General features: G+C 38.5%; 1 protein-coding gene across 1 annotated transcript in view; it reads right to left on the reverse strand.

Annotated features, from left to right (window-relative positions):
* The window catches only part of LOC108709434 (potassium voltage-gated channel subfamily D member 3), a 584,836-nt gene that overhangs the window by 50,880 nt on the left and 516,213 nt on the right, over positions 1-17,743 (reverse strand). Inside the window, exons 4-5 of the mRNA XM_018249242.2 lie at positions 16,305-16,406; positions 6,668-6,757 (exon numbers count right to left, since the gene is read on the reverse strand). Coding sequence (XP_018104731.2) covers positions 6,668-6,757; positions 16,305-16,406 — 192 coding nt within the window. The remainder of the gene's footprint in view (positions 1-6,667; positions 6,758-16,304; positions 16,407-17,743) is intronic.

The following is a 17,743-nucleotide window of genomic DNA, read 5'->3' on the forward strand; positions in this document are numbered from 1 at the left end:
TTCTGGAGACGGTAATATTATGGATATTTAGACAGAATGTGAACAAGGTCACACAGCTAGATGGCGGGTTGAAGAAAACAGTGTGCAAATAATGCCTACAAGGTCAACGTATACACTACTACAGCGGTGGATACGGATTACGTAAAATATATTATGGCTGCTTGAAAAAAGTCACTCCGGTGTTTTTTCTGGAGACGGTAATATTATGGATATTTAGACAGAATGTGAACAAGGTCACACAGCTAGATGGCGGGTTGAAGAAAACAGTGTGCAAATAATGCCTACAGGGCAAATAATGCCTAAAAGGTCAACTTATACACTACTACAGCGGTAGTAAAATAAAAAAAGTAAAATAAAAAAAAAATGAATATTAAAAAAAAAAATTAAAGTTGGTGCTGCTGAACTACTAGGAGCAGCAGATTAGCACACCAGTCCCACTCCCCAACACTGCTAGACTAATAGCACTGGGCTCTTATAGTAGTAGTAGTAGTAGTAGTAAAACAACAAAAAAATAAATAAAGCAGTCCTTACAAGGACTACTGTTATTGCAGCAGTCAGCAGATGAGATCAGAAGCAGGACAGCTGCCCACTGCAGCTACATACAGAGCACTGCAGTAGAAGGTAGATTACTAGCCAGCAAAGCTACCTAAGCTTAAATGTCCCTCAAACCCCTGCAGACTTCTGTCCCTCCAATAACAGAGCAGTATCAAAACGATTACTAGCCAGCAAACTTTCAACTGTCCCTGAAATCACTAACAGGCAGCAGCTCTCTCCCTACACTATCTCTTCAGCACACACAGGCAGAGTGAAAAAACGCTGCAGGGCTTCGGTTTTTATAGGGAAGGGGAGTGGTCCAGGGGAGAGCTTCCTGATTGGCTGCCATGTACCTGCTGGTCTGGGGTGAGAGGGCAAAAAAAAGCGCCAACAATGGCGAACCCAAAATGGCGAACGTCGCGCGACGTTCGCGAACTTCCGGCGAGCGCGAACACCCGATGTTCGCGCGAACAAGTTCGCCGGCGAACAGTTCGCGACATCTCTATCCATGAATCACTATGGTTAAGGAAAAAAAATCTTTTACAAGGAAGGATCTATGATCTTGAAACCCTTTATCCAGAAATCTAAAATATGTGGTAGTGTCGTGTTTAAAGAAATCAGATCTCTCTTGTTAAACATTAGAATAAAAGAAAACAATGATTAAGATCTAAGAAATAATACAATCTCTATGATGTATGACAGGCCCAACACAAACAGGAAAGAAAACCACCCTTCTCCAGGACACAACGCCCTATCAATGCAACTAGTAGCAAATTCAACATTGTAGACCCACTGATCATGTAGTGCTCTCACAAGGCTGTGATTAGAGGCCAGCTCCTGCAAAGCTACAAGAAACTAATAAGCCTTGGAAGCTGATTTTTACAAATTAACAAAACATATTCTAGCCTCCTCCCCACCTTACCTCTGCCTTTACAATGCCACAACATAAATGCTATTAGCAACTATCTCCAACATTTTGAAACCTGCAAAATACCTCACTTTATGCCACAATTATCACCCAAGATCTGATTATATATGCATACTTATTTGCAGAATAAGCAGTGATGAAGTTGGATTTGGTTAGGGCAGGCAGGCATTGGACCCCACTGTAGGCTAATTAGCCTTGTCCAAATATCAGAGGCCCAGAGGCATCCTTTTAAGATATGTATTAATGTGTGTGCTCTCATACAGATCTCATAGTAATCTGATACTTAAACAGTGTCATGTAACATGATCTTTGTCTGCTAATGCAAAAGTGTTAATAAAGTTTTGTCTTCTTGAAGCAAGAGAAGCATAGTGTCTGTGTGCAGTTTTTCCTCTGTCTAAAGAAAGCTGCAGGCTAATGTGAGATTGAGCTACCAGTTATCCCATCTCTTAAGCAGAACGGCAACAGTTTATGGGCCCAGGAGAGAGGTAGGAAACTGATGGAGCAGGCTGATATCTGATGAAGATGAAGAGAACTATGAACTATGGGAGACAAAGTTTCTAGGTCACATGCGCCTGATGAATCTTAAAGAAACCATTCTACATGAACCCACAGAGGAAACAGACTTGGATGAGGACAGAAGTAGAAAAGAGGAGCCTTATGTTGAGTTAATTAAATTTTTGGATGATAAAAGTCTGTCTCTTAATATGAGAGAAGCAGTTGATGATTGAAGAAAAGCTCTTCAAATCCTGAGAAACCACTATGCTGGCAAAGGTAAGCCACGAATCATAAGCTTATATACAGAATTGACATCTCTGCAGAAAGCTGCAAAATGAATGATGGACTGTTGATTGCAATGATTCTTATTTGCCTACATGAAACCCTTTGCTATCCATTCCAAGTGGAAAAGTGACTTTTACTGATTTTAAAAAACAGTTAAGGAGTTTTGAGGACACTGAGAAATACTGTGTCGGCCCAAACACTGATAATGTGATGCAGGTCAGCCCCCCTGTTACAACAGTAAATGAGAGAGGCAACAATAACCCTGTCTGCTACAACTGCAACCAAAAGGGCCACAAAGCTAACGTATGCCCAAGCAAACTGAATAAAAGAAGGTCACAGTCAGTGGCGGAACTACCGTGGGAGCAGGGGGTGCGAGCGGGCCAGGGCCCCCCGGCAGCCCGTGCGCCACTGAAAATGCGGCCGTACAGAGGGGGCGGGGCCCGGCTGCGCTCCCCGCTCCAGGGCCCACCCCCCTCTAGTGACGCTACTGGTCACAGTGGTGTAACTATGCAACTATTGCAAGAACCCGACACATAAAGAAGCATTTTGCAGGCGCAAGGGGCAGAACAATGTGAAGCAAGAAGCTGATGACACAGAGCAAACATTTGCATTCAAAATAAGTAAGAGGCAGTCGAACAGTTTAACACCAAATGGTGGATACAGAAGCAACATCACATATAATTACAAACATAAAAAAGTTTAAAAGATTTAATGAGACATTCAAGCCGGAGAACCACTACATGGAGTTGGCGGACGGTTAAAAGACTTCTGGTGTAGTGCTGAGGAGAGGTGACACAGAAGTGTGCCTGACTGACAGCAAGTGGAACAGAGTAAAGACAACATTACTAAATGCACTTTATATCCCCACATATCCACAGGACATTTTTTCTGTTGAAGCAGCAACAAGCAAGGGCACTTCTGTTATATTTCTGCAAGGTGGGAGTGAACTGATCCATAAGAATGGTACCAAATTCACGATCAAGAAATATAATTGACTTCATTATCTGAACACTTTTGATGAGATTGGTGACAGTTGTCTATTATGATAGTCAAACCTGGCATTAAATCCTTGGTCACTGTAATTATGATGATCAGGGCCAGAACTAGGGGTAGGCAGAAGAGGCACGTGCCTAGGGCGCAAATGTGGAGGGGTGCCAGGCACCATACCTCTTCTGCACCTTGCCCCTAGTTCCGCCGCTTCTTTCCCCACCTGTAGCAGCAATCACCATCTTCCTAGGCCCGCACAGACGCGCACTCTTCCAAAACGCACACAGATGCGCACTCTTCCTAGACACGCACTGTTCTGCGTATGTGCGTGCGCACGATTGGCTTGTGTGCTTGATCGCCCCTGTGCACGCACGCCTGAAGGGGGCGATGTAGTCGGTCGGGTTGCCTTGGGTGCCCGTCCGACTTGGCCCGACACTGATGATGATCTTTTAAAACTACAAAGTGTAGTTAATGGAATGAAGATTAAGGGTAAGGTTCATAAGTCTAACCTAAATTGTGAAATTTGAACCCAGGGAAAATTTGAACAGAAACAGTCTGACACCCATGCCAAACAATCACTTGAACTAGTACACACTGATTTAGCAGGCCCCATAGAGCCAATAGCAAAATATAGTTTTAGATATGCCATAGCATTTCCTGATGATTTCTCTGGTGCAGTATTTGTGAACTTTCTGAAAAATAAGAGTGATACAGTATTAGCCACAGAAAAGTTCATTGCCCCCATGGGATCAATGGCATGATAATGGCACAGAATTTGCAGCAAAGAACTTTCAGTCACTGCTCAGTAAGAAGAGCATAGGACATGAGACCTCAGCACGTTACTCACCCCATCAAAATCGGACTGCTGAGAGAAATTTGAGAACACTATTAGAGATGGCAAGGTGTATGTTACTTGAGAGTAAATTGCCAAAAGAGTTATAGACATATGCAGTAATGACTGCTGCTATGATTCACAACAGGTGTTTAAACAATCGTTTGAGGCAAATGCCATACTACATGCTAACTGGGAGAAATTTATCCAAGATGAAAACATTTGGGTCAAAATGCTTGTGAAAGTGTACAAAAGTGTAAAAAGGGAATTTTTGTAGGATATGACAAAAATAGTCCCTTCATACCTGGTGTATTACCCAAGCACTGAAAAGGTATTGAAACACAGGCTAGTAAAGTTTATTACACAGTGTGTGACTGAGAGACAAACTCAAACTGATGTGTTTACGGCCTCTATTAAACCCAAATCCAGGGGAGGTCACAGTATCTGAAGTTGAGAGTGCAGAGGGCAATGATTAAGGCGATGGGCGAATTTGTTCCGTTTCGCCACGAAATGGCAAATAATTTGCAAAACTGAGATTTTTTCAAAGTTGACAAAGTTCGCGGCTTAATGCAATGAAAGATGAAATAGATTCACTACAAGAGAATGATACATTTACACTGACCACTTTACCAGAAGGTAAAAATGCAGTGGGAGTAGATGGGTCTATGCAATTAAAATGCAATGCAGATAGATCTGAAACATACAAAGCTAGATATGTTGCTAAAGGATACAGTCAAGTAAAGGGAATTGATTACATGTAGACTTTTTTTTTCCAACTGTGAATTTTACTTCTATATGCACAGTTTGTATATGCAAATATGAGAAGGAAAATAAATTCCTCCTCTCAGTTACAGGCAAATACAATTAACCTGCCAAAAGCAAGGCTTCAATAATTTACTTCACATTAGACACTATTTACAACTTAATAATGCTGTAAATAAGGAGAACTGAAACCAACTGAGGCTTTATGCTTAGGTTTAAAACTGTTGTCACGTGTAAGTGTAAGCCCATGCATTACACAATTGGCTCATATACACTCCAGTAAGGACCATTAGCTGATCTGGTTTGCCTCTTGATAGATCAACTGTGGTGCAGATTTTTGGATGCCCCTACATGAATTGTTAGAAATCAATTAATATTGTAAAGCTATAGTCATCATTAATTGAAGTAGATATATCAACAGTAACTTCAGATTGATAACTATAGGTTACTGCTATAGTGTAAATGTATTTCTTTCTTAGCAAATAAGCACACAACTTTAACATGTTCCTGTGAGGAACGCAGTATTCTCTTTAATATCAAACACTGCATAACAGACTATTTAAAAATGTAAATGGTGGACCTCAAAGACCATAAAACACACTATCAAACAGTAAAGTAGCTAAAATGATGATTCCAAAATCAGATCCTAACATCAACAAGAGGTGCTCCATAATTTAGTTTGAAAGTATTGCTTTGCTTATATGAAAAGCTGTGTAAAGAGCAATTTTGATAAATGTGTTCTGACAGACAGTTGTATTTATGCACCTATTATATATACAGGTATGGGATCAGTTATCCAGAAACCCATTAAAGTTCCGAATTACAGAAAGGCCATCTCCCACTCCATTATAATCAAATAATTCAAATTTTTAAATATTATTTCCTTTTTCTCTGTAATAATAAAACAGTAGCTTGTACTTGATCCCAACTAAGATATAATTAATCCTTATTGGAAGCAAAACCAGCCTATCACGTTTATTTAATGTTTACATGATTTTCTAGTAGACTTAAGGTATGAATTATGGAAAGATCCGTTATCCGGAAAACCCCAGGTCCCGAGCATTTTGGATAATAGGTCCCGTACCTGTTCTTTATTTACAGGGAAATGTCCAGTGTTTAAAAAAAGTTAAAATGTCCAAAACCTGCAATTCTTGGTTTTATGGCTGCATATTTTTCTTTATATTGAGTGGAAATTTGGGGTTTGATTTTGAAATAATGTATATTGTGGATTTGCTTAGAATTACAAGTATAGTCATTAAAAAAAAGTAATTGTTTGGGTGTACATTGATTATTGGGTTTCCAGATTATAGATCCTATAGCTAAATAACTTTGTACTGATAGGGAAAGGAGTCTTATCTCTATAACTCTATTGATACCTTGCTTGGTGGAAAGGAATGTTTAATGAAGCTGTAGCTGAACTGAACATTCTAGCAGTCTGCAGAGAAATCACTGCAGATTTAGAGCCTTAGCTGGGAAAAAAAACCCTGCAACATCTCTGTTTGCCTGAAAAGAGTTGATGCACCATTCTAAAATCATCTACGCAGACATCTATATGTGGTGTTACTATTGTTTTGCTCATATAATGTATTTTCAGGATAAATAACCCTTAAAAACCTGAACAATAAAGTTGGCCATTTTTATTACACTTGGGAAATAATTTCTACCTGTGGTTCTATAGCTATTGCTAAATTCCCAGCATCCTAGTAGCTGCTGCAGAATGCTGGGGTCTGTATTTTGATAGGCCAAAGGCTGATACTCATCAAAGGGTGTCAGAATGAGGAGTATTGTTTCAAATATGCAATATAAAATTTGGGTGATATAGAATAATATCATGTTCCACTTACAGTTGTCTTTTCCAGGCAGTGCAGCAGGTGGTGGTGTTGGTTTTCTATCAGTGATGCTGATTTGCCAATGTGCGGCTCTTCTGTGGACCCCTAAAACAAATCCAGAATGGTAAGTAAATTCCCAGGTGAATGGGGCGTCTAGTAATCAGAAAATTTACCCATGCAAATATTACAAGTTATACTAGCAGGGTCTCATTACAGCACCATCTAAGACAAATGATATCATTACACTAGGTATCAGAACTAAACAGGCCAGTAATAAGTATATTTGGGTGGCTGCAGCTATGTTTTAAAAAGTAAAAGTAAAGATAAATGGATAATACCAATGGGCATATTACCATATAAATATATTCTTTATATTCTTAAAATATTTAATGATAATCAAAATAATAATGCAAATAAAAATGTGCTATTTGCATACAATATACATAAATTGTCTTTTCCTTCTGAAATGCATGTATAGCTATATATCATATGAATCTGAGATTTTCCTACAGTTCTAATATTTGCTAATATGACTTCCTACCATTAAAAAAAATTAAATTCTTGTTGAAAAATGTCTTTACACATTTTTAATTAGGAATGACATAAGGAGGGTATGTAATAAAAACAGACACCCTAAAAAGCTGACATCACACCTCTCTCTCTCTCTCTGTTGCCATGGGTGGCGGTAAGAAATTTTATTTATTTCTTGCTATTTTTAAACACCTATCCTTAACATTTACTTAGGATTTTGTACCCTATAACTATATTAGTATGTTGTCCAAGTGAGACACTTTAAATTTAGATTGCTTTCATTTTTAAATTGGATTTAATTTAATCTTCCCCGCATTTTGTGGAAGTGATCTAGAAAAACATATTAAAATAAAAAAATATACTATAACTATATACTATAATATACTATAATATACTATAACTGCAAGCTTCAGTGGTCATTTTTACTGTAAGGCTGCTTAGCAACCTCTATCTTTCTCACCACCGAGCTCTCTCTGCCTGATTTTATCAATGCATTTTCAATTCGCTCTGTCCTGCATTATAGGAGAAAGCACAAACTATAGAGATTGAATTTTGTTTTTTTACCATTTCAAAAAAGTAATCCCCACCTTTGGCTTTCCTGTATATATTTGCATTGCATATGCTTGTTGCTTAAATTTAAATTCTTACTATCTCCTCTAACAGAACATCCAAATAATTCAATGTTTGGCGTGTGATTCATGAAGAGTATAAGACCAAGTTGTGGCAGCTGTGGCCTCTCTAACTTTAATTCAGAATCACACATATTGGCTGATTTACTTATAAACACTATGGAATATCAATTCTGATTGATCCACAATGATCATTATCACTATACTATACACTATATTATTATCACCACATTAAAGGACATTTAAAGCCTACATTTTCCTACCACGTATATAAATTGGGCATATCTTCCCTACCCAAGCCACATCATGTGTACTGCATATTCCCCCTCCATTTGCAGCACCATCACATTTTCCTAAAACAAATAGCAGCTTTCACCCAGTGGCCATCTTCACTCTGATACATCATTAGTAACATTGACATCTGCAAACAGGACATGTATGCTGTAAAGTTCATGCAATGCAGAATGCAGGTTTAGACAGGCACAACATACTTTGATAAAAAGTTCTGCTGGGCTTCAGCACTGTAATGGTTAAGCTGAGCTCAGGAGAGGTGGCTAGGAGAAAAATTATAGGATCAGATAGCTAGAACAAAGTTTATATGGGAACCAGCAAAGCTATCTCTTCATTGGCTGGAGAGTGTGTTTAGTAATCTGAGCTGAGAAGAACAGAGCATGCTCATGAGCCAACAGCCAAAGTAATTTCCTGAGGGAGGTGACAGAGTGGGTTAGAGGAGTAGAAGGATTTCTAAGTGATTAAGGGGATGCTGCAGCCTTACTGTTAACCTTTTAACAACCAGAGTGGCAGTTATCAAAAGATTTCAAAGAGGCTGTTCACTGATTTTTGTGGAGGGTGTTTACATGCCATTTAATAGACTTATAATTGAGTAATTCAATTTTACCAATATTCGTGGAAAGTAGATTGATAAATATCTATATTGATCAAATCAACCTGAAAAAAACCCTTAAGGTTGCTTATAGATTTCTATGGAATACAACATAGTAATATCGTAAGTAAGGTTGAAAAAAGACACAAGTCCATCAAGTTCAACATTTTATTTTTTTGTTTTTCTTTTTAATCTGCCTAACTGCTAGTTGATCCAGAGGAAGGCAAAAAGAAAACCCATTTGAAGCCTCTCCAATTTGCCTCAGTGGGGGGAAAAATTCCTTCCTGACTCCAAAATGGCAATCGGACTAGACCCTGGATCAACTAGTAGTATGAGCTATTTCCCATAACCCTGTATTCCATCACTTGCTAAAAAGCCATCCAACCCCTTCTTAAAGTTATCTAATGTATCAGCCTGTACAACTGATTCAGGGAGAAAATCCTACATCTTCACAGTTCTCACTGTAAAAAACCCCTTCTGAATATTTAGGCGGAACCTCTTTTCTTCTAATCGGAATGAGTGACCTTGTGTCAGCTGGAAAGACCTACTGGTAAATAAAGCATTAGAGAGATTATTATATGATCCCCTTATATATTTATAAATAGTTATCATAGTTATCTCCCCTTAAGCTCCTCTTCTCCAGCGTGAACATCCCCAATTTGGCCAGTCTTTCCTCATAGCTAAGATTTTCCATACCTTTAACCAGCTAAGTTGCCCTCTCTAATACAATAATGTCCTGTTTGAGTGATGGAGCCCAAAACTGTATGGCATATTCTAGATGGGGCCTTACTAACGCTCTGTACAGTGGAAGAATAACCCCCTCCTCCCGTGAATCTATGCCCTCTTTAATACAGCTCAAGGCCTTATTTGCCCTTGATCCTGCTGATAGGCATTGCTTGCTACAGCTAAGTTTATTATCCAAGGTCCTATTCCATTATGGATTTGCCTAGTTCAGTCTCATTAAGGGTATAAGTGGCTTGGATATGTTTACATCCCAGATACATGCCTTTACATTTATCAGCTTTGAATCTAATCTGCCACATAGCTGCCCAGATTTACACTTTATCAAGATGTCAAATCCTGTATGGAATTAATTGGGCTGCATAGTTTTGTGTCATTTGCAAACACCGATACATTATTGATACCCTTCCCTAAGTCATTAATGAACAAGTTAAATAAAAGTGGACCCAATACCGAGCTCTGAGGAACTCTACTAAAAACTTTACTCCAAGTAGAGAATGTACCATTAACAACCATCCTCTGTACCCAATCCTGTAGCCAGTTTCCTATCCATGTGCAAACAACCTCATTAAGCCCAACAGACCTTAGTTTAAAAAGCAGTTGTTTGTGGGGCACAGTATCAAATGTTTTGGCAAAAACGAAATAGATCACATCTACTGCTCCCCTGCTGTTCAGCATCTTACTTACCTCATCATAAAAATAAATCAGATTTGTCTTATATGACCTGATATGATATCTTACATAGAGCTATCCTGATTGCTGCTCATAATGCCATTCACTAGGACAAAATTTTGGATGTGATCTCTTAACAAGCCTTCAAATAATTTGCCCACTACAGATGTCAAACTGAAAGTGAATCTGAGAAAATCAGAAATAGAGGCCGGTCTAAAACTGAACTAAGCTCTCTTAGAACCCTGGGGGTTAATTCCATCTCGCCCTGGGGCGTTGTTTACATACATTTTTACTAAAGCTTTATGAACCATGTCCTGAGTCAGTCAGTGACTATATTAAGCTTTCAGACTCCTCTATTGTTTACACTAAAGAAAAGAACTGATTTAGCACATATACCTTTTCTGTATCTGTTACAACCATACTGGAACCATTATTTAAAGGAGCAAAACTCTCAACCCACATCTTTTTACAATTAATATACTTAAAAAAACTTTTTGGGGTTAGTCTTAGCCTCTACCGCAATGTGTTCCTTATTTCCTATCTTTGACTTCTTGAATGCAGTTTTACAACATTTATTATAGTGTTTATATTCATTAAATGCAACTTCTGTCCCCACAGACTTGTAGTTTTTAAATGCTTTTTATTTTCTCTCCTTCTAATTTCTACAGTATATTAAGACACATAGGGTGATTCTTGGTGCTTCTACACTTACTTCTTAAGGGAATAAATTGGGAACAGTAACGATTTAATATAATTTTAAATGACAAACACTGTGTTTGGGAAAGAAAAAGGTTTTTTTCTTTCCCTGACGAAGGTTCCAAGAAGGAACCGAAACGTAGGATTACAATAAACCTTCATGGTTTCACTCTATTGGACTGTTGCAATTTTTCCTGTGAGTGCCGTCACTTCTGGATTTACTTTATTGTTTATATTTGGACTGGCACCCAGGCAATTATACATTTCATGGTGTGCGCTCCACGAACTGACTATATCTATATATATATATATATATATATATATATATATATATATATATATATATATATATATATATATATATATATATATATATATAATATTATAGAAATTTCTATCAATACAGATATATAGAGTGAGTCAGAGTGGATAGAGGGCAATGGATAGAGGGCAATGAATAGAGTGAGGCAGAGAGTTAGTAGAGATGGAGAGGTGAGTGTGGGGTAACCCAGCAGAATTAGAAAGGAAAGGGTAAAAGAGGACAGTGAATAGAGTGAGGCAGAGGGTTATTAGAGACAGAAAGGTGTGTGTGTGTGGGGGGGGGGTAACACAGCTGAATAAGAAGGGAAAGGGTAAAAGAGGACAGTGAATAGAGTAAGGCCATGGATGGGGGGGATTCAATGGAGCATCAGGGCAAGGAACTGTAGGGGTTAATGTGCTCTGTGGCAAATGCACTAGGAGAATGGTTGTAGGCAAAACCCACATGCAACCTGTACCAATAGGATTCAATAATGAATGTAGTTACACAGCTATACACAAGTTCATTTCTAACTCACAAACAGAGTTTGTCAGACCTTCTTAAACACAGTTGCCCTTACACGCATTAACACTTACTTTTACACACAGACATAGATGCACATAAAAACACACACATATAAACTGGCACACTCTAAGCTTAGCACAACAGATTGACACTCATCTGCCCTGGGAAAGAAGCTGTTTCATCAAGAGGAGATTCTTTACTCTGATTCCTCACACAGTTGAGGAGCAGGAAGCTTCTCACAGAGGGAAGGGGCGGAGCTAAATCTGGACTGCTGCTCTGAGCAGTAGAATAGGCATTGGGATGGTCCATTATTTGAAGGGGTGCTGATGTAAGCCTTTTATAAGCTTATTGCAGGTTCTTAATGGTAATTTTCAGAAATGTGTTCATATAAAAAAAGTAAATATAACATTATATATACAGACGGCAAGAGAATATCCTTTATTATAAAGTACAAGTTCAGGGAGGGCAAGTGCCCCCCCCCCCGCCTCTATCTGTGGATGCCCATGGCCCCAGTGTATTTTTATTGTTTGCACCAAACATTAAATAATATCACATTATGGTCACTATTACCCAAGGGTTCAATTACTTGCACATTTGCGTTCTGGGTCATTAGAGATCACCAGATCCAAAACAGCATTTTTTTCTGGTTAGCTCCTCAATAACTTGTGCCATAAAATTGCCATGCAACAAGTTTATAAACTTATTCCCATTAACTGACATGACAGTATTGTTGCTCCAGTCAATATTTGGGTAATTAAAATCCCCCATTATCCAGCGCTAGCACCTCCAGCTCTCCTATTTTACGAGTCAGACTCCTTGCTTTTGCAAACATACATTTAATACTGGTACCATAATTAACATATGACATATAGTCCTACCTGTCCTTAACAGTATCCCCAACCAAATCTCCTCCCCAAATTTCCCTTACTTTGCGCATTAATTCATCTAACCTGTCTTCCACACAGGGCTGGAACTAGGGGTAGGGGTCTTATTTGCACATGCGCTCCCAGTCGGCACAGCAACAGGCCAGGTTGCCCAGGGTGCCTGGCTGGCACTGTCGCCTAGGGTGCCTGGATTCCACGCAATCCTTTACTGACCCTGAAGCCATCTTCTCCCCCAAAGCAGCTGTGCTATCATCATTGAGGTGCAGCCCATCCCTGGCAAACAGTCTGTAGCCAATTGACAAATCAGCCCAGTTCTCAAAAACCCCAAACCCTTCTCTTTGCACCAATTTTTCAGCCACACATTACTCTCCCTAAGCTCCTGCTGTCTCTTTATTATTGCTCATTCCACAGGTACTATCTTTTGGAAGTCCTCACCCTCAACTTTACACCTAGTTTTTTTAAATCATTTTTGAGGACTTCACCACTTCCTTTAGCTTTGTCATTTTCACCTATGTGTATATAACCTGTCCACTCGTTCCACCACATGCCGAACCCTAGCACCAGGCAAGCAGCAGACTGTTTGGCATGCAGGGCGCCAGTTTACTCTATCCACTTTTCTTATAATTGAATCCCCTACAACCAAAACTTGCCAATCCTTTTTTACACTCCCCCCCCCCACCTGTATTAGAGACACTGCCTTCCAGGGTGCTCAGAGAGTCAGCCTGCTCCATAATGTACATGCCAGTTCAGAGCTGTCATCCCCCACATTTTCAACCAAAATGGCTCCCCTATCCTTCCATCCCACTACTTCGCCTCTTGACTGTCACAAACCTATCTCCCTTATTAGCCTCCCCTGTCTCTTCTCCAACCCCCACTTCACTGACCCCTGCAACCGCTCTGCGAGCCTCCAACCCTCTCCCATGTTTGCCGCTGCCCTAAGTGCTGCAAGTTCCCCCCCTTAGAGTCTGCAGTTCAGATTCCAAGATGAAAACCCATCTATAACTCTCACATGTAAATACTGATTGGAACTGCTACTTCAACACCTCATACATTTAACAAGACATACACTGAGTGATACCAACAAACCCACCTACAAATATATATTTACACTGGCAACTTACAGTCTCCCAAGTGTAATTCCTCACAAACGGCTTTTAAGTTTTCAACACCTTAAGGTTTTTAATTCTGCTAAACACTTAATTCACATGCAACACTTGCTTAGCAGCTCCCACACTCACTGTGCAGTCACAGACTTATTGAGGTATCAATCCGAACTTATTGAGGCATCAGTATTTAGTAATAACCATGTGTAATAACCCTTATCTCAGTTACTCTGAAGATCAGTATCCAGCTGGAATGTCAAGACAGAACTTGTGACCACAATTATATTTGCTTATGAAAACCCCTAATCTTAGTGTATAATGGTGATGGCACAGGGAACTTTCCTGCAGGCAACAAAGCTTCCAAAAAAATTACAAATTGCATAATTACAAAATTGTCTTAGAAGGCTACAAAACGCCATATGTACCATCACCCTTTAAATGCACTTAATGCCCCCAGCTTCCTAAAGGCCAACTCTAAAATTGGCCACACCAAAGGCTTAAGTTACAGTCACACACAGCTTCCTGCAGTTCCCAATGACATTATTAGGAAAAAGCACAGAAGTGTAGCTACAGGTATGAGCACTATTCCACTTAAAAACACTGGTGAACATTTGAACATACACTGGTGAACATACAGTATGACATAATCCTTTATTACTGTTTTAAAGACTATTATCTGTACTAACTTTCCATAACATGCACAATACTGCAACAAAGACTTCCATCAGGCTTTATTATTAGTGTTTTAAGACAAAGATCAGGACTGGAAAAAACAAAAAAAGTTGGCTAAATAAACCTGGTTACATAATGAAGATGCAGGTCCCACATATGAATTCCCAGTTTCCCAAAAGGGGAGCATTTTAAGGCTTCATATTGTTGTAGTCCTGCACATTTTCATTTTACAGTCATTATTACCTTTAAAATATCTAACAACAAAGCACATAGTGCTTCAAATTGAAACCAATGCTCAACATACACTGAACACAGGTAATGCTATTATGCAGAGAAATGTTTCTTTTTAATAAGTAAGTTAGGGACCGCCATATGGGGTTTACCTTGACGTGGTATGGTGGCTTTTCAATTTTATGATCATAACTTTGGTAACTAAAAACCCCCTGTTTTGTAAACATGCACTTGCATTTATACTGAATTATTTATGAGACAGGGGCCCAGGGAAGTGCATTGTAAGTAGCACTTCCATTATATTTAAATATATTTTGATTTAGCCTTGAGTGCTTCCACAATTTCCCTCTAATATAGTATATTGGCCTGAAGCTGTGGCATAGCTTCATGTGGTTTTTCAATAGCACCCCATACCCACCCCTTAAAACTAATGGTGGTCCTACGCTTTTAAATGTGGGCGTTGGTTTGGGCAATCCCTCTCTCTTAAAAGCCTTTACTGGCGGGGGAGGATTCAGCCTTCAAATTGAAACCAATGCTCAACATACACTGAACACAGGTAATGCTATTATGCAGAGAAATGTTTCTTTTTAATAAGTAAGTTAGGGACCGCCATATGGGGTTTACCTTGACGTGGTATGGTGGCTTTTCAATTTTATGATCATAACTTTGGTAACTAAAATCCCCTGTTTTGTAAACATGCACTTGCATTTATACTGAATTATTTATGAGACAGGGGCCCAGGGAAGTGCATTGTAAGTAGCACTTCCATTATATTTAAATATATTTTGATTTAGCCTTGAGTGCTTCCACAATTTCCCTCTAATAAAGCACATAGTAGCACAGAATGTGCACCACATCAATGTACATATTCCAAAGGCAAATAGCCAGGGGTTGTGGTGGTAATAATATCTCTGTTCCCTTAAAGATCTGAATGTTTTAAGTGTATGTAATGCTGTATACCAACATGGATTGTAAGATGAACAGTTCAAAGCACTAGATATTCAAAAAACAGGTTTTAAGAACCCTATTTCCACACAGGTAAAAATTAATGGGCTATCAATTATGTTATTGAATTCCAGCAGGAAAAAAACAACTACATATCCAGGTCTGCCAGTAATAAAAAAAATAATTTTGAAAACTGGTGGATAAGTAGTTATCTTGTCTTTTTGAAATTGTGTTTTTTTTAATGTTTCAATTTGTAATAATGTGATAATATCTAACTGCTGATAGGATGCCATCGGAACAATTTAGAATTTCTGTTAGTGAAGTAGGCATATTACTTCTAAAACATGAAACTATGCATCAGTAATTTTTTCATAGACACATAAAGGTGTTCTTGGGTCTCCATGCTTTATAAATCCCACAAAGCAGAGAGGCAGTTCTATAAGAAGATCCCTTCTAAAAAAAATCCTTATGAGCCATGTGTTCTGCTGTGTGGCTACAAAACATTCATCTCTAAATGTAATTTTCCATGCAAATGTATGCAGAAATATTCATTTTTAATGAAGACATTTCTGGAGCCCCAGACTTAAGTCCTGCTATGGTAGCACCTCTTTGACTTTTAATAGAATGGAATAAAGCTTCTCCTTTTACCTCACCGGCTGGCTGCAGGAGTGCATGCACTTTCTTTGATATGGTAGCACCTCTATCACAATGCAGCTGGACTGGGTCAAAGTAGTTTGTATATAAGAATTTTAAAAACTTAATTTACTCTGAAGGTAAGTCTAGATTAAAGCTTATTTGTTCATGGCATCTGAAAGTAGTAAACCAAGTAATATCCCACATACTGTTAGTTTCAAAGCTTCATTAAGAAGACCATTCCTCTTGCTGTGCAGGTAGGCTGTGGAACTTCCTGTCTTTGCCACCCTTATCCTTGCAAGTCTTGCTTTCTGCATTAGTAAAAGAAAACAATGCAATTATTATTCCATATCAAATACCTTGACATTCTAATATGAGGGACTTCACGTGAAGGAAACATTACAAGTCTACAAATACTGTTTTACTCTTCCTTAGAGTTTCTTTGCAAACATGCAGTCCACATATTTTTAGAAAAGATGATGCAAGTGAAAAATATTTACTTTAAAGAGCACATAGTTAAGACCAGCTCTGTCCAACTATAGGCCAAAGGTCGAGATGTGGCCAAGGATTTATGTGGCCCCTATAGATCTCTTTGTAGGTTATTATCCTATTAATAAAATCCAGACCCCAACATGTGATATGTAAGACAACTAGCCCACTTCATGGAAAATCTGGACAGCATTGTCTTAGATCACTGGCAGTTATGTCTCTCCAGCAGTTCTGTTCATGATCTATAACTACATTTTCAGAGCTCTAGTCCAGCAGCAGGAGAAAAATAAGCAGGCTGATTATCTCTGAGCTACAATCTGATTAAAATTTAGAATGGATTTGAAAATTGTTAATTATGCAAGTTCTTGAAACATATTTAAAAGTGCATATTAATTATTCCATTTCCTTTCATTAACAGTGAATAATTAAAATGTCCCTCTCCAGTGTGCAGGAAGGAGTATCAGCACACCAGCCCAATGATCCCATTCCACATGAAGGTTCCTGGCTACTCCCACTCGGCATCAGCAGTTCAACATATACATTTATTTGTAGCCATGGATCAACCACAGTAGTTGTTAAAATATCTCATCTTTATTTTTATCCATTGTGAACCATTACATAATGGCAAAAAGTGCAGTGCTTACAATAAACACGTTGCTGACGCGGTTTGTAACCTCAAAGGGTCACTTCCTCAGAGCATAGTTTCCTGTTACAACAAATCCAAACTTTATAGACATCAATACAGGTCCTCTCAAACATTTAAAGTTGTACACACATTATATTTACTTTATGTTTGTTTGCTACATTCCTTTTAAAAACAAAGAAACTTTTCAGTTTAAAACCATCTAATACCATCTAATAAAGAAATCTGTTACATCATTTTCTGTTTTTTTGTGTAAATGTTCATTCATTTTTAGTATACTTTTCCATCTCCTCAAAATAGATTTTTATATCTCATGTGTAATATTCCTTTATATTATAAATGGAATGTTATACTCTGTTAACTGTTTTAGGTATTTAAATAATATTTGATTTCCCAATCCTTGTTCAGACCTGCTGGCTGTTTAGTCTTATGAGTGAACATCCACCACACCTCTCTCCTGTTAAGTGTTTTCTCAATATCTCCTTTTCTCTTAACTCACCTCACATGTTCTATACC

The sequence above is a fragment of the Xenopus laevis genome, chromosome 2S (assembly GCF_017654675.1).
Source record: "Xenopus laevis strain J_2021 chromosome 2S, Xenopus_laevis_v10.1, whole genome shotgun sequence".
Lineage (NCBI taxonomy): Eukaryota > Metazoa > Chordata > Amphibia > Anura > Pipidae > Xenopus > Xenopus laevis.